Genomic DNA, 20,481 nt, shown 5'->3' with positions numbered 1-20,481 from the left:
TTTAATGAAATATAGCAAGGACAAGTGTAGAGTCTTGCAGGTAGGCGAGAATAACCCCAGGTACCAGTGTAGGTTGAGGACAGACCTTTTAGAGAGCAACGCAGGGCAAAGGGGCCTGGGGGTCCTTGTGGACAGCAGGATGACCATGAGCCAGCACTGTGCCCTTGTGGCCAAGAAGGCTAATGGTATCCTGGGGTGTATTAGAAGGTCTGAGAGGTTCTCCTTCCCCTCTACTCTGCCCTGGTGAGACCACATCTGGAATATTGTGTCCAGTTCTGGGCTCTTCAGTTCAAGAAGGACAGGGAACTGCTTGAGAGAGTCCAGAGCAGAGCCACAAAGATAATTAAGGGAGTGGAGCATCTCCCTTACGAGGAAAGGCTGAGAGAGCTGGGTCTCTTTAGCTTGGAGGAGACTGAGGGCTGACCTCATTAATGTTTATAAATATGTTAAAAGGTGAGTGTCAGGAGGATGGAGTCAGGCTCTTCTCAGTGACATCCAGTGATAGGACAAGGGACAACGCGTGTAAGCTGGAACATAGGAGGTTCCATATAAATATGAGAAAAAACTTTGTCACAGTGAGGGTAACAGAACATTGCAATGGGCTGCCCAGAGAGGTTGTGGGGTCTCCTTTTCTGGAGGCATTCAAAACCCACCTGGACACGTTCCTGTGTGACCTGAGGTAGGTGTTCCTTCTCCATCAGGGGGATTGGACAAGGTGATCTTTTGAGGTCCCTTCCAATCGCTGACATTCTGTGAAACCTCAGTGTGGCCTTCCAGTACTTGAATGGGTGCTTATAAACAGGAAGGGGTGTGACTTTTTACATGATCTAACAGTGTTAAAGGACAAAGGGGAATGGCGTTAAAATAAAAGAATATTAGGCTAAATGTCAGGGGAAAAGTCTTTACTCAGAGGGTGATTAGACACTGAAACAGGCTACCCAGAGAAGCTGGGGATGTCCCATCTCTGGAGGTGTTCAGGGCTAGATTGGATGAGGCTCTGGGCAGCCTGATGTGGTGGGAGGTGGCAGTGGAGATTTGAAATGAGATTTCTGTCTGATGACTGTGAGTTGTGCAAGAGGACTGCACAGTTTGCCTTCTGAGCATTGTAGAAAGTTGTGTTGTCTGTATGTGTTAGGCAGTCTCTTCAAATTACATAGCTGTTCTGGGTTTCAATGTGTACTTCATTTTTATCTCTTTTATAACCAGATTTGTAATCTAAACCAATTCTGCAAGTACTGAATGCTTTACAATCTGACTATCAGTGTCTGAAGTTTGTCAGATTCATAGAATCATGGAATCGCCCAGGTTGGAAAAGACCTTAAAGATCATTGAGTCCAACCATGACCTAACCATACTACCGTAACTCTAACAATGCACCACTCAATCATGTCCCTGAGCACCACAGATGAAAGAAACACAGGGCAGTTTGAGGATTTATCTCAGAAATAGTGAGTTCCCATGTAAACAAACCTTTCCACTGATCTGGGATGATTTTCACTGGAGAAAATGAAAATGCAGCTGTTGGCCTTTGGGCAGACAGGAGTGTTTCTTCAATGTACTAATGTATTCACCAGTGTGTTTGCCAGAGACAGTGGAGACACTAGACAGCAGCAAGCATTAACTATTTGATATCTAGGTGCTTTCTTCCTCTGTCTTTATGAAGCAGCACGTGTTCTGGCAGAAGCCAGTTTACTGCAGGAGCAGTGCAGAGGAACAAGTTGGGTGACACTCCAGGAGGTCAGTGTGCTTGCATTAGGCTAGCACAGCAGCTGCACTTGCAGCTTCTCAGGAAATAAATCTCATGCTGAAGAGCCAGTTCAGTTCTAGAAGCACACTGTTTCCCATCAGAACACAAACCAAGAAAGGACAGGTTGCAGCGGAGGCAGCTTTACGGCCCATAAATCAAAACTAAGCGTGGTCTGGAGTTTGTAGATGCTCTGCAGTCCAGACAGAGGGAGAGGGGAAAGGGGGACATCACAGAAAGTATCCAACTCATGTTAGAATACTACACTGCTGAGCTTTGCTTTTACAGGAGAATTTATTTAGGTTATCCTATTGCCTCTCTTGATCTGAACTTAGTAGACATAAGTATACAGCCTTGAACATGAAGACAAATTGCAGTCAGTAGAGAACCTCTGTATTAAATGCAGAATAATTATTACTGATTTTCATGAGCTATATTAATTTGATAGTAGGACTTACTAGGTGACATCTCTTAACAAACCACAGCATTAAAATTCATCAATACAGTCTCATATATGCCAGTATGTAACAGCAGGTGCTGCTGTAATTTAGTGAAACATTCCTATTTAGTGAATCAGTTACCATCAATGCTAATGTTTAATTTGTGAGTTAGTGCATCACCCACCAATATAAGAGGAATGAGGCTGCAAACATAACATAAGATATAAATACTGTGACTCTTGCTATTCAGTACATCCCATATGGTAGCTGTTGATAACTATGATTTTTCTATAAATACAACAGTATACTTTGGCCTTTAAAAGGGTGAGAGGAAAATTGAGAAATTTACTGTGAAAAGTATCTTCTAGATGAAAAAAGTGAAAAGAATCTAAATTTAGAAATGGTCAAGGGGGAGGGTTATTAAAGATAAGTAGGTGCTTCTCTTAACATGGTTGTTCACTAAGATGAGTTCTTAGGGCTTGACTCAGGTCAAACAGGAAATTCTGGTCAGGAACATGTATTCCTTAAGGAGGGGGATTTTGCCTGACCTGAGCAAAAATGTCTTGATTTAAATGCATTTGGATGAGATTTCAAGAGCTCCCAAGCATATGAGAGTTGTCATCCAGATTTAAGTTTGTGGAGATACCTGGCCTGTATGTGCTGAGCTTGGGTGACATGGCGCATACCTGCAGGTCAGCAGCACGCCTCTAGCAGCAATGACTTCGTGTATCTCTCCCCAAGGATCTTGGCTAAGTGCTGAAGCTTGTTCTGTGATGACTGATTGCTGCTGCCTATGCTAACTAATTTGCAGCTAACTCAGGTATCTTTACATGATCTGCTATCATACTCCTAAATCGTGTGGGGGAAAAACATTTTGTGTGCCTGGGTTCTGGGAGCATGACTGCCCATACTCTGTATGGAACTAATTCTGCCATCTCATACTTTCTCTGTTCTGTGGTCTGACTTGCAACAGTCACATGACAGATAAGTATCATCTGCCTTATCACATACTCCGAGCTGCAAGTGCACACTTGTGTCTCATGTCCCGCATTTTGTTCACAATGACCCCCAGGTCCTTTTCGGCAGGGCTGCTCTCAAAAAGTTCTTTTCCCAGTCTGTATACGTATCTGAGATTGCTTCGACCCAAGTGCAACACCTTGCTCTTGGCCTTGTTGAACTTCATTTGGTTCACATAGGCTCACTTTTCAAGCTTGTCCAGGTTCCTCTGGGTGGTGTCCCTTCCTTCTACTGTATCAACTGCACCACTCAGTTTAGTGTCATCTGTGAACTTGCTGAGGGTGTACTCGATCCCACTGTCTATGTCATTAATAAAGATGCTGGAAGATCACCAGGCCCCTGGAGGACGCCCATTGTGACCAGCTTCCACCCAGACATAGAGCCATTGACAGTAATTATGATAACTCCGTGACAATGTTTACTAATGGCATACAGCTCTTTTCATGTAAGCCTTCAGTTCATGTTGACAGCAACCTGTTGTCTGTGTAATTCATCCTTTTCTCCAGTTCATACACCCTTATGCAAAGAAGACTATTTCAGCAGTGAGCCCCAGCACCAGGTTGCTCTCCCATTTGACTTGAGAATCCCATGTTAAGATCAGTTCTGTTTCCCTTCAGGAAGGGCTATCTGTATAATCTTGGCAATATGAGAAATTTCAACCTGATATACTGTCTGTGATGAGTAGGAATGACATTAGGTTATTGAAGAGAAGTCAGCTCACCATTCCTTCTTCTCTGATTCACAGTCCCTCACAACTTTTCCTCCCAGAGAACTATCACAAGAAATGTTATTAAAGTACTACTATTATTTGTCAGCTGAGCTATTTGTTGTGCTTAGTATTTTACCAAAATATAACAATACTAGACTGAAATTGAAAACACCTTCACCAGGTTGAGATCCTATCATGGTAGAGTCTCCAAAATGCTGACTTACCTTATTCTGATAGGCTCAGTTCACCCCATTTGGTATGTCACCTGCTGATACAGAAGCATGAAACAGCCTTAGCCAGGGGGAGAGTGTTCTTTTGCTCTCTGTCTTCTTCTGCCCTCAAGACAAAATTCACAACATATAATATGGAAATGCTAGTTGCAGGGACATGTTTTTTACCACTACCCAATCTGGTTACAATTTTAATATAAGCATCAAATTAGCAAGTGTTTTATTCCCTTAAAATATCTCCTTAGCTTTTTTAGTGTAGTTCAAGTACGTGCTATATTTTTCTTCCCATCTCCTACCATCCTCACCAGCCTGACAGTGTTTCCTTGGCCCTTTGGTGCCTGAACTTTCTCTTGGCGGTACAAAATTACAGTTCAGCCTGTTTTCTTCTAATCATGGGAGGCAGGAAGAAACATCACATATCATGAGTAGGTGACATTTAGCACATCTAGTATAATCAGTTGCAGCTCTTCTTGAGCAGGCGCGAGTAGATTTAAGAAGTCAACACAGTAGGAAGCATCTTACCCGCAACAGTTTGCCTACTTAGAAGCAGTGAGTTGGACTTCATTTAATCTGTATCTCCTTTAAAGTAACAGTGTTAGTAAATGGGACACTCATTTGCATCTCGTTTTCTGGAAAACCTCTTACCGATTCTGCTCTGTGGCACTACAGATCTGTGTATCTGGGGCTGCAAAGGATAGTGTTATTACCTGCAACTCACACATCTCCAAGGGCATTCTGCAGGCTGTGCTGCCAGGAGACCCTCAGCCATTCCTCCCATACCCAACACCAGTTGATACCTATTTCTCTCTTTCTGGTGTCATCTGCGCTCAATGGTAGCAGCTCTTACAGCAGGTGCTCATTAAGAAAACATAAGCTCAGAGTTCCATTCACAAAGCATTTTTTTTGATCTGCGTAACTCCCTGTGCTTAACATTTCCTAGGAGAGCAAGTTAGACCATCAGTGAAATGGGCATATGTACGTTCATCCAGGAGACTTGGCTAAAGTACAAATAATGGCTGAAGAAGATGGGTCAGGAGGGGTTTGAAAGGTGGTTTTGGCAACTTCCATAGCAGCCTCATCTTCAGACGCATCAGACACATCAAGTTTTGTGCTGCTCTAAATTGTACTTATTTCAGACAAAAAGTAACAGCTTTGGAGCTTTTACAATGCCATCTCATGTAGCTAGAAAATGAGAACAATTAAAGGAACAGGAAATGACATCTTTGCTGCATTTTGAATTATGTGCCTCCATACAAACAGTACAGGTTCACAAGTGGCAGCAGCATGAAGGAGCAGAAGGCATGAGAAAAGTCAGATACAAATACTGAGGGCCAGAAGAGAAAATTTTTCCTTCTGCTGACATCACTGTAGACACTGTGCAGTAATACAGTTTGTTATTAATATGTTACTTTCTGTGACAATTCCTTTGGTATTGGGATGAGGAGTGTATCTGTAGATCAGCGTGTTTAATAGCAGAGTAAAAACGTGCAGGCTTTAGAAGTCAGGGATAAGCCCTACTTTATTTTGACTCTCGTTTAAGCTACTGCTGTGTTTCTCATCTTGTTTGAAGGCCAGATGAGGTAGTGAACTGAGGTCAATTTAAAATGCCAATTGGTGTCATCAATAATTAACGTTTAAACATCTATTTGTGGACAACGTGACAATGTTATTTCTCACAAGTCAATAAGAAGACACTTTGTTGAATATATGTGAAGATCACTACTTTTTTATTTTTAATTATTTTTATTTACTTGTGGAGCTCAAAACCTGAAGATGCCATCAGGTTGCATTGAAAGTCCTTCTAGAAATCACAGGCATATCAGTCATACTGCTGCTCCCTGACTGAGTCCACTGGAATCAAGGAAGCCAAAGAGTTTCTTTTTGTAAACAAAAAGAGGGCTTCTTTTTCCAATTTTTATGTATAAAAAGGGGCTGACAGTACTATTGCAATTGAGTTCCACTTTCAGATCTGCAACAGCATAAGATAGAATCAGTGCTTGAGCCTGGCCACAGCAGTGCACAGCTACTGCTCAGGCTGAACCGGCCTGTCCAGATTTACTTTATGGTCTTCATTGGTTGTGTTTTGAGCTATAATCTCACATTTGATTCCATTACAAAGTATTTTTTTTTAATGGAAGGGAGAATCTGAATTCCTCAGCATAACTACTCTTTTTTTTCTTCTTTATTTATCTATGTCACCTACAGATTCTAGTGGTAGCAAAAATTGATTTGCATTTGTATTGTGATGAAAAGTGTTGAAAAGCACAGGGAAATCAGTAACAATTTGTTAAAAATCCCTCTCAAAAACATGTTGTAATGATTCTCCTTCCATCAAGCTAACATTTGAATTTTTTTAGTTGACTTGCTGTTAATCTCTAATTAAAACCAGAATATTCTGCTGCACTGAATCCAACTCAATGTAAAAACCTATAAAGAAATGGTCATTATCCGTTAAATAATTTATCTTATTATGGAGTAAAAACAGAGGGTCTCCTTTGCTTTTTGTTTGTTGACAGGACCTACTTTCTATAAAAGCATTAGCACATTTTAATTGTACTCATCTACTTTACAACTTCATTGGCTGGATTATTTGCAATCTTGCAGACTGCAGCATAAGAGAGACACTCGCCTTCATAATCTAATTCAGTATCTAAGGGCTGATACCGTGCTGTGCAGCTAAGAAGGATGCTTCTCAGATAATTATTATCAAAGCAAGACATTTATCTTTTTTTATGAAAATCTTATCTACCATTATCACAGGAAGTGAGATATTCTTTACTGGAACTTGGTATACACTTTTTCTCACATTTCTGGTTTCTTCTGTAGTTGCTCTATAATTATACCAATAGCATCTCTTACTCTGTGTTGTGTTTTCTTCCAAGTGTGTTGCATATGAAAGTAGAAACAAAATATGAGAACAGTGAAAAATAATCTGTAAATCATATCTTAAGCAATATAATATTATCAAATGTGTTTTACGTATTTTATTGGTCACCAGCTTGGGGTCAGCTGCTCTTCTGTTTCTTTCTGGCTCCGTCTCTGTTGTTGAACCTTACCCAAGAGACCTTGGCCTTTGTAACCAGTTGAACAGAGTAGCCAGCAGTGGCAGCAAAGCATATCCAGGTGCACCACACTGTGTGATGTGGGAGTAATGTCTAGAGATCCCACCACTTGTGGTTCACCTCACTGTTCCTGGCCTGCCGTGGGGCAGTGCCCACATTGATCTGGGCCTTTTGGGAAGCTTTAGCTGCGTCCCAGTGCAAAGTTCTTTGTTGTGACACTGAGGTTGTAGGTTTCAAGGCTATCTATTGAGCATAAAATAAAGATGTAGAAAGTAGTTTCAGTACATATTTTAAGGGACTTTCTGTAAACAGGCTCTGAAATGCATTGTCCTTGGGCTTACAGTTAGCACTGTTTCTAGTCCTAGCTTTACGTGGTCAAGGATCTAGCCTTAGGGTCATGCTGCATAACTCACCTGTATACCTAAGGGGCTAAAAAAGCTGCAACCTGATCAATGTGGGTTCAGTGGTACTGACAGTAGGAGTTACGCTTACTACATTGATATGGGATTGCTTTCTTCCTAAAATGTTGAGCTCTGCTTGTTTTGATTTTCCTTAATGACCTGTTTCACCGATTTTGCCAGGAGAAGTGCATGTAAAATGCTCTTTGCTTCTTTTGTAGTGCTGCAGCACTCATACCAATGTACATGGGACAGTGGTAGTGCTGCTGTTCAGCTCCACGACAGATCTTAGCACCACATTTTAGGTTTTGTCCAATGTCAAAGGAGAATTACCTGCCTCGAGGAAGAGGCACTTGTCCTGCTGTCATAGGTGCAGAATCAAGCAAGTTACATTTGTGTTTTGAAGCTTAACTGTAGCATATGTACAGGGCTTATTTATATGAAAAACAAGTAGTTGTATCTTTAGAGTTCATTCCAGCTGTTTGTCCATAAGGAGAGTGTACAGTCAGTGGGATTTCCATGTGGAACCTCCTCAGAACATTCCCAAGTGAACTATCAGCATATAGACACATGAAATCCCTTGATTTTCATTTTGAGCTGTTGAAGACACATTTTCACCACCTATTTCAGGAAAGTGGCTCTGCCTACGCTTCCCAAGTATAATGTGAATGACAGGAGAATCTATGTTCCTGCAAGGTAATTCAGAGAACTTGAATGAGATCCTGGCTCTGAGTTACCTTCTGGGGTACATTCAGAGCTATACAAGGCACTTAATCATTGAATCATAGAATCACAAGGTTGGAAAGGACCTACAAGATCATCTAGTCCAACCGTCCTCCCATTACCATTGCTACCACCAGCCACTTAACCAGATCTCGTAGCTCCTCATCCAGATGCCTCTTGAACACTGCCAGGGATGATGACTCCACCACCTCCCTGGGCAGCCATTCCAGTGCCTGACCACTCTCTGAGAGATAAAGTTTTCCCTTATGTCTAATCTAAACCTCTGCTGTTATAACTTGCAGTCACTTTCTTGGGTCCCATTTGTTGCCTGGGAGAAGAGGCCAAACCCCTCCTCACCACAACCTCCCCTCAGGAAGTTGTAGACTGCAATGAGGTCTCCTCTGAGCCTCTGCCAGACTAAACAATCCCAGTTCCCTCAGTTGCTTCTCATAAGACCTGTGCTTCAGACCCCTCACCAGTTTGGTTTCCCTTCTCTGGACACGTTCCAGGGCCTCAATGTCTTTCTTGTAGTGAGGGGCCCAAAACCAAACACAGTACTCGAGGTGCGGCCTCACCAGTGCTGAGTACAGGGGGATGGTTACTTCCCTGCTCCTGCTGGCTGCACTATTTCTAATGCAGGCCAGGATGGCTCACATTCAGCCGAGCATCAACCAACACCCCCAGGTCCCTTTCCTCTTCACAGTCATCCAGCCACTCAGCCCCAAGCCTATAGTGCTGCAAGGGGTTATTGTGGCCAAAGTGCAGGACCCGGCACTTGGCCTTGTTGAACCTCATCCCATTCACCTCAGCCCAACAATCCAGCTTATCCAGATCCCTCTGAAGGGCCTCCCTACCCTCAGGCAGATCGACACCACCTCCCAACTTGGTGTCATCTGCAAATTTACTGAGGGTACACTCAACCCCTCATCTAGATCGTCAATAAAGATATACAAGATGGGCCCCAGTACCAACCCCTGGGGGACACCACTTGTAATGGGTTGCCAGCTGGACTTAACTCCATTAACTACTTACTACCCCTCGGGCACAGCCCTCTGGCCATTTCCTTACCCAAAGAAGGGTAGACCTGTCCAGGCCACGAGCAGCCATTTTCCCCAGGAGAATACTGTGAGAGACCATGTCAAAGGCTTTGCTGAAGTCTAGGCAGACTATTTCAACAGCCTTTCCCTTGTCTACCAGTCTGGTCACCCAATCATAGAAGGAGATGAGGTTGGTCAAGCCTTTCATGAACTTGAACTTGAACTTTCATGAGCAAATTTGATACTTCACAGAGGAATTCAGATTTGGCTGTGAAATGGTAAGCACAGAACAAATGAGATAGGAACAATTGTGGTGGAAGCTATGTCCAGTGGTGAAATCTGATCCTCAGTTTAGCATGATTGTTTTATTTTTCATGCATATAATTATTTTGCGTGGTTCTTTTTTGTGATTCCAAACGAAGTAGAAGGTAATGAAGTGCAGAAGGATGGAAGTGACCCCTGATTGCACCTTGTCCAGTTGTTTTATATTCTGGCACAGCAGTGAGTAATCTGTTAATGTGGAGTATTTTGTATCTCATTCCTGACCATACTACAAGTTTTTATGTTCTCCAATTCTTCAGTAAACGTGTACTGTATTCACTACTATCTGTCCATTTCATTTATTTTACTCATTCTTCTCTTTGTAATTAATTTGCCTCCCTTTATCCTATGGTAATTCTAAACAAAGCCAAATTCAGTTGTTTTAATGATCAGTTTTTATTAGTTCTGCAGGCTAACTGCACTGCAGTAAGGTGTCATTTGAGCCCAGTATTATTTATACCTCTACCTAAATGATTAATTTAACCTTTTTATATATTACAAGAATTAATAACGTAATAAATCAGCAGAGGTTTATTATATTAAGCGATGTATGTAACCTATCAGTGATTTCGTTTGTTTTAGTTGTACTGTGTTAGTTTTGTCACTGACTGATCTCAGCTGCTCCATATGACATTCAGAATAAAGAGAAGAAAGTGGGAAGGGGCCAAGATCTCAACAAATAAGTTTGGATTTTCGTAATAATGGCACTAAGGTTGTTTGCTGGTTTTAAATAAGTAAATATAAAAGCCCCAGTATGCATACTATTATACGCATTGAAGTCTACTTGTTTCTCTGATCTCTGCTGAGATGTGTGTTGTAGATGAAACCATGTGGCCTAATGGCTGTACTGCAGAGTGCAGGAGCTGTACCAATGCATCAGGGCACAGAACAAACACTTAGTGAAAAAGCAGTCCCTTCCCCAAAATACAGCTTTTGTCAACTGTAGTAACTCCAGATCAGCAAACAGCATTACCAGCATGAGAGGCAGAGGCTGAGGGTTTGTACACTTGGGCACTGGAACTCTTGGAGCACTGTGAGCATTTTGGACTCACACAAGAGCACTGAGGGAACTGGCGGAGGTGATAGCCGAGTTGCTTTCCATCATCTTCAGCGCTCCTTGTTGGCGTGTGAGGTCCCAGAAGATTGGAGGCTTGCCAATGTGACTCCATCTATAAGAAGGGTTGTAAGGAGGATCCGGGGAACTACAGACCTGTTAGCCTGACCTTGGTGCCAGGGAAGGTTATGGAGCAGATTGCCTTGAGGGAGATCATGTGGCATGTGCAGGACAACCAGGGGATCAGGCCTAGCCAGCATGGGTTCACAAAAGGTCCTGCTTGACCAACCTCATCCTCATCTTCTTCTGTGATCTCGTGACCCATCTGGTGGATGAGGGAAAGCTGTTGATGTAGCTAGACTTCAGCAATGCCTTTGACACTGTCTCCCACAGTATTCTCCTGCAGAAGCTGGCAGTCCATGACTTGGACAGGTGCACTCTTGGCTGGGTAAGGAACTGGATGGAGGGCTGGGCCCAGAAAGTAGTGGTGAATGAAGCTAAATCCAGCTGGCAACTGGTCACGAATGGTGTTCCCCAGGGGTCGGTGCTGGGGCCTGTCCTGTTTAATATCTTTATTGATGACCTGGATGAGGGCATTGAGTGCACCCTCAGTAAGTTTGCAGATGACACCAAGTTGGCTGGAAGTGTCCATCTGCCTGGGGGTAGCGAGGCCCTTCAGAGGGATCTGAATAGGCTGGATAGCTGGGCTGAAGCCAATGGGATGGGATTCAACAAGACCAAATGCCGGGTCCTGCACTTTGGCCACAACAACCCCAGGCAACACTACAGGCTTGGGGCAGAGTGGCTGGAAGACTGTGTAGAGGAAAGGGACCTGGGGGTATTGATTGATGCCGGACTGAACATGAGCCAGCAGTGTGCCCAGGTGGCCAAGAAGGCCAATGGCATCCTGGCTTGTATCAGAAATAGTGTGGCCAGCAGGAACAGGGAAGTAATTATCCCCCTGTACTCAGCACTGGTGAGGCTGCACCTCGAGTGCTGTGTCCAGTTTTGGGCCCCTCACTGTAAGAAAGACATCAAGGCCCTGGAGCGTGTCCAGAGAAGGGCAACAAAGCTGGTGAGGGGTCTGGAGCACAGGCCTTATGAGGAGCAGCTGAAGGAGCTGGGATTGTTCAGTCTGGAGAAGAGGAGGCTCAGGGGAGACCTTAATGCTCTCTATGACTACCTGAAGGGAAGTTGTAGTGAGCTGGGGGTCGGCCTCTTCTCTCGTGTAACTAGTGATAGGACTAGAGGGAATGACTTCAAGCTGCGCCAGGGAAGGTTCAGGCTGGAAGTTAGGAAATACTACTTCTCTGGAAGAGTGGTCAGGCACTGGAATGGGCTGCCCAGGGAGGTGGTGGAGTCACCGGTCCTGGAGGTGTTCAAGGAACGTTTAGATGTTGTGTTGAGGGACACGGTTTAGTGAGAACTATTGGTGATGGGTGGATGGTTGGACTGGGTGATCCTGTGGGTCTTTTCCAACCTTGGTGATTCTATGATTCAGCTGTGTTCCAAGGCAGCCCCTTTAGCCAGCCCTTAGGGAATTGTTTTGGCAAATACAGGCTGGTCATTGAATAATAAAAGTCAGCAGGTAGATCTAATAAATATATTAATTCTCACATGAATAAATACAAAGGCATTCCCTGAGTCGTAGGGATACAGTTGAAAGACCCAAGAGAAGACTCACTCCAGTCCCACATGCCTGCCAAGCACAGAGCATGCAGCTGGGATGGATCCCCAGCAGGCAAAAGAGCAGGAGTGGCAATAATGTTCCTGGTGCTCTTCTCATCCTGAGCAGGGCAAACAGAAAGCTTTAATTGGTTTGTGGTTCCAAAATACTGCACAAACACCAGACGGTGGAAGCACTGCAGTGCTTCTGAAAGGCCCCAGGCCTGGCTGCCAGGAGGGAAGCAGAGTGACTGCCGCCCGAGCGCCACAGGCTGAGCAGCAAGCAGCAGGCCTGCCTCACTGCGCCTGGCACCGACCCCAGCAGGCTGGCAGTGGGTCGGTCGGCAGCTCGCCTGCCTAGCTGGGGGCTATGGGAAGGGTTTTGCTCATTCTGTTGGCGTGGCCATTCCTTACAAAGAGCACTCATTCAAGGGTGTCTGTTTAGCCCATCTCTTCTTTGTTCACTGCTCCCAGCTGTTACTAGTAGTGGCTTGTCCCACGTGAAGTGGTTTCTGCAAGGGACGGGGATTCAGGCCCTGCCTGTCTGTGTTTTGAGAACTGTGGGCAGCTTGAAGTTCTGTTTTTGAAAAGGGGGTGTCGTGAGGAAAGAGGGCTTTTCTGGGCCTGTGGGCAGTGCAGGCTGGAGCAGGGTAGGTGAGGAGAAAAGGAGATGAAAGGAGAAGACCCAGGCAGGGCAGTCAGAGGGGAAGGCCCTGTGCTTTGTTAGCTGCAGTCCAGAGGCAAATGTGCCAGAGGGACCTTGGCTTTTGGGAACAACAGACTGGGCATGAGCACCGGGAGCCTGCAAGGAGGTGGCTGAAGAACCCTCAGTATCAGTGCATTTCTTAAAGTATAGAGCAGAACTGAGGGGATGTGCAGGCTTTCTATTCCCCAAGCTGTGAGCAGTGTGAGAGTTAGTGGTAACCTCTCCCACTGCTTGTTGGGAGGGACTAGAAGTCATCAAAAGGGTGGAAGAACTTTGGAAATTCTCATGAAGGACATGAAAGCCTTGAAAGGCATCTGCTGTGAGAGGGGCCCAGCTTGCAGCCACCCTGCAGTGAATGGCTTCTCTGCCCTGCCATGTCTTCACAACATCTGGGTGGACAGCTGGAGAGGTGTGGGACAGTCAACAGAACACAGCTCCCAGGATGTCTCCACGTCTCCTATTGCCTTTCCTGGAGATGAAAAATGTGGTTGGTTTTTTTTTTGGTTGGTTGGTTGGTTTTTTGTTTTTGTTTGTTTTGGTTTGGGTTGGGTTTTTTTGTTTGTTTGTTTGTTTGTTTTGTCCCTGTTGTCCTTCCTTTCTCTTCGCCTTTCTACTCTGCCTGTAGCACTGGGGTAACCCAGGTGAATAGCTGCCAGGAACTGTCTGCCAAGAACTGAGAGGGCAGTAGGAAAACAGGAATCTGTGCTCATCTAAGGGGAAGTTAGAAAATAAACAAATTGATAATAGTGAGAGGAAAGGTAAAAGCCATCAGGGCTGTGGCAGGAGCAACCCATGTGATAAAGCAGGGACACAGCAGGGCTCAGCTCCAGATCTGCTGTGCCCTGTGGTGAGTAAATGAGAGCTCAAGGAAACACCATGTGGGAGCAGGTGTTGATAGAGATGCCAGGATGTATAGCAATATATGTAGTATTAAAGACTATAATGTATGTAAAGATTTTGTAAAGATTATTACAGTAATGTAATTAAAGACCTGCTGGCGTCTGTGCTCAAAACTTGAATAGATTTCAAAGAAACACGATGAGCTATAAGCAATATATGATATTTGTGTTTTTTCTCTTAATTGAACAACTTCTGATGAATGTTGAGAAGCAAAGAAAATTCAGATTGATTAAAAATTATCTTATTTTCTAGGATTAAAAATCAAACAAACAATAAGCACACCTTTGAAATGCACCTTTGGGAGCTTCAATACTTCATTCCAGTATTTCATGCATTTATTACTGAAAATATGTAGCTTTTTCAGCCAAAATTTGCCTCTTACGATGTTCCACTAATGGGACCGTTGCACTTCTGCTAGGATGAACAGTCTGCTCTTACCAGTTTCTCTTTCCCCAAGTAAGTATTTATTTAGTGATCAGGCATGCCTTAACCTTTCCTTTCATAAGCTAAATAGAGCTCCTTGAGATTGTCACTGCAAGATGTGTTTTCTCATCCTTTAATCAATCTTACAACTTACAGTCATATCCAATTTATCAAGCTCTCTTTTGATGTGTGAACACCAATGCTGAATGTAATGTTTTGCCTTCAGTAGTGGCAGTAGATGCTGTGGTAATGTACCTTATTCAGATTTCCCAATACACACCCAAAGAATTTCAGTCCCTGTAACCGTATAGTTACTTCCAAGCCCACAGTGAAGTCATGATCTGCCAGGATGCTCTAGTCAGCCTGTGCACTTTTTCCCTGCATGCCTAGGACTTGCTCTGTTCACCTACCACCAGGCTGATCAGCTGATGCAGCAGTCAGGATTGCTGTTTTTACCGTGCTAATTCTTCTCTTCTTACCATATAAGTGATTCATCAGACAACTTCCCTTCAGTACTAATCACAGGTTGAATGAAGACAGTTAACAAGAAAGTCCAGGTTTACCAACACTGCTGTGCTTGTAGCTATTCTAATACAAACCAAAAAGATCATTCTGTAGTATAAATACCAATGTTACCCAGTGAAGGAAGGCTTTACTCTGTCAGCAATTACTAAAGGCTCAGTTTCTTCCTTCTTATATTGTGCAGTTGTCCAGAAGTGACCTCACACAGTGGTAGATAGAGCTGCCTGAATAATGCGTCTGCACTTACTGTGTCATGGGAATTCCCAGCCATCTTCTTTATAAAAATGCCTTCCCCATGTTCTTGGCTTTAAGAGTGAGGAAGGAAGAGACTCGATTTTTTTTTTTCTTTGGGGGCTTTTTTTCAGCCAGTTTGTTTGTTTTCCTTCGTGGGAACAGAGTTCGGGGTTGGAGAGTCTAGGTTAAAAGGTAATTACTTTTATAACAATTAAAACCCGAAACTCATTGAACCAATTCCTAACACAAACAGGATCAGCATTAGCTTTTAAAGGATTGCTATTATCGTTTCGGGACTGCAATGTGATTTAAACTGTAATAGATATAGATTTCTATATTAGTGTTCTTGCTCCTTGTATTGCATTTCTGCTGCCATCTGCTAAAACAGGAATGGCATTTTTCACTTTATTGACTGGACAGTGAATTGGAATGCTGCATTCCTCCACTGTGGATCGCTGAGATGACTATAAGCTTACAGGGAGAAAGGGTTGGGATAATTCTGCTGCTGTGAGACTTGCATTTTTAAAGCAACAGGTTCTAATTATTAAATCAGTATAGATAAAAAGGACTTTCGACTTGCTCATGGTAAGGTAAAATTTTACCCTCAAGAGCACCACAAATGAACAAATTTGCTGCTTGCCTTCGTTCTGTCCCAGACAAGCTCTTGCTGCTGCTTTCTCAGGACCTATTTAGAATGGGCCCTTCCCTGAGTGCTGCTCAGGAGCACTCTGCATGCAGATTGCCTGCTGCCTCTTGCTCCAAGCCAGGTTTTCCACTGGTGCTACATGGAGCATTTGGAAAATGATTTGTAACGAGTTGCTCTATAAATGGACTTTATTGCAAAATGCTATTTAAAATTGGAAAATACTGAAACGAGGCAGCCTCTTGATTATGACTTTTCCCAGAAAAAAACGATTTTGCCTAATGATAGAGAATGGTAATGAGCAGCACTTAATTAGCATAAATTAAGTTTAATGGGAACAAATTCTGCTACTGCCAAGTAGTTAAGAGGTGTTTAATAGGAAATTCTGAAGGCTGATCTTACAATACCCGAAGACATCAACTAAATTTTAAGATCAGTGTTCTCCAGGACATTCAGGGGCCACTGCCAAGTGTGTAGCTAATGTTCAGAGGCCTTAATTCAGGAATGTGTGGCCCAAATTGCTCAGGTTCATGAAACACACAAGGTAGGAGTCTTATTCTTTGTTTTCTTTAGGTAAACATGGAAGTTTATTTCCAAATTTAGCATCTGAGTGTATTAACATAAAGACAGCTTAATTTTGGCCAAGATCTGAGTGTCTCTTCAATTTATCTCTAACGAAAATCTTGCAAGTATGTACTTGCTGTCTCCCTCAATGTATTCTCAGAGTTTCCATCAGTCTCTGTTCTAGGGATGTCCTTCGCCATTTTCTTCTTTTGCATTGTTGAAAGAAGTTGTTTTTCCCCATGTCTAGCCATTCTAGGGTTTTTGCCATACATTATAATTTCTTTCCAAATTGCAGTCCAGACACGAAGATTTCCAGCCTCTGTCAATATATCCTGATCTCTGACTACTTAATTTCTCAATCTGCAGTTTCATTATTGTATGTAGTTAGTTGCAAGCATGACACAACTTAAGAGTTTTCCTGTAGAAGGCTGCATGCTCAGGGAGACGTGCCATGTTCATCTTCTCTGAGAGTGAGGTGATAGGTTTCCCAAGACACAGAGTAGCAGAACTATGAATTTTGAGGAAAAAATCCCCGCCTATGGGTGCACCTGACCAACACACAAGTCAGGCTGATGTTGACCATAAATGTGTACTTGGAACAGAGAGAGCTGGAGGAACTGGTTCCAGAGAAAATGAAGTATTCCCAAAATATCAGTCATAGAAAGAATGGAATTGTGGAAAAAAACAAGTGAATTTGAATAATAGATATGTTGTATATGAGAGATATATGAGCGTAATACTTAAAATCTAACAGAAAAGGACCATTGTACTGAGGGTCTTATAATTTCTAAGATGTTAACTAGCGTCACGGAGAGCCCAGCCCACTGACACTGCTTTGTACTTACAGTGCTGTGCTGTAAGGAAGGAAGGGTCACTGCATCTGGAGGTGGGAACTTGAATATGACCCCAAGTTCAGTGCCAGGTTAGTGTGGCTCCAGGGCAGAAGCAGCTCATTATCTAATGAGCAACATAAAGCAACAGGATTACAAATAGGGAATGTGGTTTAAATTCATTTGTTGCTGTGTTTCTGGGCAGACTGGGTGGTCTTGACCATTCCTTCTCTAGGCTATGCTCACCTAAAGCAGCCTGCTCTGCTCGTGGTCAGTCCTGACCACACAGGTTCAAGTTCCTTCTGTGGCTTCCTTCTTTTGTGTGTTTTCCTCGTCTGCTGTCCTGGGCTGAAAACTTCAACATGCCAGGCCTGAACTCACAGCACCTTCCTCAAGGCTGGCTGCAGGGGCCTGCTGGCATTACCACAGCTCCCCCATTATTTGTGCCTCAGAGTAGCAGCAGGCTTTTATGCTCCATTTGTAGAGCATGTAAGCTTGGTGGTGCTTTGCCCAGGACTTGGCCTTCTAGATGCTATTAAAAGTCTCACTTGAGCTCTTTGTGGGTAGTAAATAACTTGCCCATGTTTCCTGTAACAGTTTTTAATTTACAGATGAATACATTAGTAACTTCATATTTGGATTTTCAAGTAATTAATTCAAGTTCAACACAATTGGAATTAATGCAAGGCTGCTGAATGCTGCATGTTTTTGCACATCACACTGGACATTTAGAGATGAGGGCTGGCTTTGGGTTATTGCAGGCTTCTTTAGAGACCAGAGAAGTGAGTTGCTCACAGATCAGTGTGCAGCCCTGACCTTTGTGTATGTCTCTGGCAGGCCAGGAGTGAACCTGGTGCTATGGGGGTGGGTGGAGGGATGGGCATCGATCCTTTGTGCACTGGGCCATGTCACAGTCAATGAAGCATAGCCCTCTGATTTCAAAATGTAACAAGTCCACAGCAAACAGCTCCACTTCTTTTACCCATGGCAGTATCTGTGCAGAGCTCTTCTAGTGGAGCTAATAAAAACTCTTAGAAAGCAAAGATTTCAGTTCTATTCTGGTATAAATCCTCACAGTCCTGAAGATACTTGCATGGGCTGTTGCTGAAATAAAGAACCTCATAGTCCTCCATATTTATCCTCCCAACGTTGCTGCAAAGTGGGGATCTAGCAGTTCCTGTGCAGGTTGGGAGGGGGCAGGCAGAAAACCTCTCATTTACCACAGCTGCACAGCAGACAAGGCCAGGGAAGGGACTCCACCTCCAGGAACACCAGCCAGGAGCCTGCCCTGCAGCTGGGGTGTCCTCAGCACATAGAGAGCAGAGAGCCGCAGGCTTGTGTTTGGTAGCTGCTTCAGGGGGAGCCTGCAGTTGGAAGTGTTCATCATCTCACTCATAATGAAGCCATTACACCGCAGTCACAACTCGGAATTGCAGCTAATAGATTTTCATTTTGTTTTCCCAGTTAAGTCATGTTTGATAAATGCAGAAATGTGTCGGGAGCAGCTTATCTCAAGCAGGCAGTTGCTTTTTAAATGGGCAGCTTGGGTGTGCAATGCATGAAGGTTTTTTGAACGTAAAAAGGGATTCTGTAACAACTATCTACAGGTATTAGGTGGTGAACTCAGTTGAGTACAACTCCTATAGGTTTTAGGCATCTGTTGGCTTGCAGCTAACAAGATAAACAGGATTTTCTAAGCATGTGTATACACACCCGCACTTGAGTATATGTGCAAAAATTTTGTCATAGTAGATGTGCAGTTCTTTGTAACGCTGCCCGTGTTGCCTTAAAGACTGGCTTAAATTAATCTTAAAATTATTTTGTCGGAGGTAAATGAAATTCTATTACCTGCTTCTCTCCAGACGAATGCATACAGATGTCGTTTGTTTAACTTATTATCTGCCCCTTTGAGTTTAAGTGGTGCAAGCCAATTTGCACATAGCCCAATCGTGGTCTGGGAAGTACCAGTGGCAGTGCATGGTACGTCTTTGCCCTGGGTTGTCCATTTCATAATTAGTCTGGAGAAGTTTTCAGCAAAGGGTACCTCAGAATGCTTGGCTGGGAGATGGAAGTCATTCTTTTTCCTGTCTGGAAAATTTTTTGTCGTAATAAAGCAGCATTCTTGGAAATGCTGAAGCTGAGCCAGCTTCCCAAGGCTATCCCGGGAAACTTTATCGGCATTTTCAAACTTGGAAGCCAGACTACAAGCCATGCAAATATGCTTTTTAAGGCCAGATTTTCAAAGGCGTTTTATAGCTTTTGATATTTATATATAATTCTGATATATAGAACTTCTGAGAGTACCCAAGCAAATCCCACTCAGACACCTTTTGGCAACCAAAGGACATAAAATCATAAAGAAGAAATTTTCCTTCTGGTATTTCAGGTAGCACTTCTCCCAGAGGTGCGATGCACCACATCTCGGACTAAAAGGGGAAGCCCAGCCTAGCCTGGGGGATGCCACGGTAGTGGGCATGAGCCCTCCCTCTACTACCAAGCACCATTCCCAGTCAGGACACTTGGCAAGTATGCAAAGCCAGGCCTCGTGTGTCTGTCCTGGCCCTGTGCCCAATGCTCTGTGCATAAGGCAGTTCTCTGAATGCCTGTAACTGGATCAAACTGCTGAAGTGTTCGTCACAGCTACCACTCAGCAACAGTCACCCTATTGTTGGTGACTCATCCGTCCCCCCTTTTTCCTTCTGCCACCCTCCACCTTTGTCCCCTCCGTTTGCCTTCTGGGTCTCCTGTTCTCACCCCAGTGCTGCCCTGCGTTCTTTCCCAGGCTTTTCTTTCTCAGTTCTTTCTTCTGCCGCCGCCACTAATTTCTTGCTGTGGCACGCTCTGCTGTGCTTCCTGCTGCCGGATGAGTTTGAAAGTACATCTCCCTTTCTCCAGGCTTCAGCTATCCCGTGCTGCCATCACTTATACCCACATTTGTGTTCTCCATTCAGTTGTTCCCTTACCCCTGTTCCCAAGGTTCAGTCTGTATGTCTGCAAGTGTTCTGCTTTCGTCTGTCCCTCCCCATTGCTAACTGCTACTGCAACTGCACCCCAGCCCCAGGCTGACCTTCACCCAGTCCAACTCAGACATATAAAATAAAATTAGCCAGTATTGCATAATTCGATAAACAAGCCAGCCAGCAGATCCTGTAAACTGCAAGCTGTGCACCTACAGTAACATGACCTCAGACCATTAAAATCACATACTTTGCATCTGTTTTAGGATTTGTGTAAAATGTTGTACAGAGAGACTTTATTA

The 20,481-nt window shown here is 43.7% G+C and overlaps 1 protein-coding gene across 7 annotated transcripts in view; it reads left to right on the top strand.

The window, feature by feature from the left end:
- The window catches only part of GPC2 (glypican 2), a 419,550-nt gene that overhangs the window by 367,874 nt on the left and 31,195 nt on the right, over positions 1-20,481 (top strand). For 5 of the 7 annotated variants that reach the window (XM_046898721.1, XM_046898720.1, XM_046898724.1 and 2 more), the window contains one exon: positions 17,240-17,314. The exons of the other annotated variants lie outside the window; for them this stretch is intronic. In XM_046898721.1, the coding sequence (XP_046754677.1) occupies positions 17,240-17,314 (75 nt within the window). The remainder of the gene's footprint in view (positions 1-17,239; positions 17,315-20,481) is intronic. 7 annotated transcript variants of the gene reach the window in all.

Source organism: Gallus gallus, chromosome 9 (assembly GCF_016699485.2).
Source record: "Gallus gallus isolate bGalGal1 chromosome 9, bGalGal1.mat.broiler.GRCg7b, whole genome shotgun sequence".
Taxonomy (NCBI): Eukaryota; Metazoa; Chordata; class Aves; order Galliformes; family Phasianidae; genus Gallus; species Gallus gallus.
The sequence above is the reverse complement of the archived record's forward strand: the minus strand, read 5'-3'. Positions and strand labels throughout refer to the sequence as shown.